The 1,352-nt window shown below is 66.6% G+C and overlaps 1 protein-coding gene across 1 annotated transcript; it reads right to left on the bottom strand.

Moving 5' to 3' along the window:
• Positions 1–202: 202 nt before the first annotated feature.
• PEA15 (phosphoprotein enriched in astrocytes 15) lies at positions 203–1,338 on the bottom strand (the record flags this gene model as incomplete). The annotated part of the gene is made up of 2 exons (XM_010182955.1): positions 1,155–1,338; positions 203–358 (listed from the first exon to the last, which is right to left on the bottom strand). Coding segments are annotated over exons 1-2 (328 nt in total), but the record flags the coding sequence as incomplete, so codon positions are not given.
• Positions 1,339–1,352: the final 14 nt, after the last annotated feature.

Raw genomic sequence — 1,352 nt, 5'->3', positions numbered from 1 at the left:
GGGGGGTCCTGCCCCAGGGGTTCCTGACCTGCGGTCCCCATCCCTGTCCTGGGGTCCTCGTCCCTGCCCTGGGGATGGGGCCTGCCCTGGAGCCCCTGCCCAGGGGTCCTGTCCTGGGGTCCTTGTCCCTGCCTGGGATCCCCGTCCCTGCCCTGGGGATGAGGTCCCATCCCGGGGGTCCCGTCCCGTCCTGGGGGCTCACCCTTGTATTTCTTGGCGCTGGGGATGCGGGTGAGCTTGGTGTCCACCTCGTCCTCCTCCGAGATCTTGAGCACCTGCGTGCGGTACTGAACCACCATGGTCAGCAGGTCCGGGCGGCGGGAGATCTCGAAGATGTGCTCGATGTACGACAGGTTGTCTGGGGACAGGAGGGGACAGCCGGGGCCCCCCGGGGAGTGGGGAGGGACAGGGATGGGGACAAGGGACAGGGAGAGACTGGGATGGGGTGACAATGCCAGGTGATGGGGACAGGGACAAGGGACACTGATCGGACAGCCGTGTCACCACGGGGAAGGACAGGGATGGGGACACTGCTGGGACACCCGTGTCACTGCCGGGAGGGGCAGGGGACAGGGATGGGGACAGAGAGCAGGCTGGGATGGGGAGCAGGGCAGGGGACAGGGGGTGACAATCTCAGGTGACAGCAACTGGGACGGGGACTGGAAGAGGGGACAAAGGACAGCGACGAGGGCTGGGATGGGGATCAGGGTGGGGACTGAGGCAGGGAACACGGATGGGGACAGGGAACAGGGACCAGCAACAGTTGACAAACATGAGGGACAGGGACAGGGGACAGGATGGGGACCAGGACGGGGGACAGGGACTGGGGTAGGGACAAAGGCAGGGGACAAGGATGGGGACCAGTATGAGGGACTGGGATGGGGGTCAGGAGAGGGGATGGGGACAAGGAGTGGGACCAGACACCAAGGGGACAGGGACCAGGAGAGGGGACAGGGACTGGGGACAGGGATGGGACCAGACCTCAGGGGACAGAGACAGGACCCAAGGGGACAGGGCCTGGGGATGGGACCGGGCCACTGGGGGAAGATGGCACCACGACCAGACCAGGGGCCATCGCGTGATGAGGGCTGGGGACCAGGGCAGGGACGGGGAGGGGACAGTGCCACCAGGGCCATGGCGGGGGAGGGTCTCACCCCTGTCCAGTTTGCTGTGCTTCTCCAGGAAGCTGAACCAGTGGTGGCTGGTGGCGATGGCCTCGCTGTCCTCGCTGGGGATGTCCTCCTTGCAGGCCGACTTCAGCTGCTCCAGGTCCTCGGCCGTGATGTTCTGGGACAGCTCCTCCAGCAGGCGGCGGTACTCGGCCATGGCTGGGGACACCCGCCCGTGTCACC

This window comes from Mesitornis unicolor, unplaced genomic scaffold (assembly GCF_000695765.1).
Source record: "Mesitornis unicolor isolate BGI_N332 unplaced genomic scaffold, ASM69576v1 scaffold33364, whole genome shotgun sequence".
Taxonomy (NCBI): domain Eukaryota; kingdom Metazoa; phylum Chordata; class Aves; order Mesitornithiformes; family Mesitornithidae; genus Mesitornis; species Mesitornis unicolor.
This window is presented reverse-complemented; position numbering and strand designations above follow the sequence as displayed.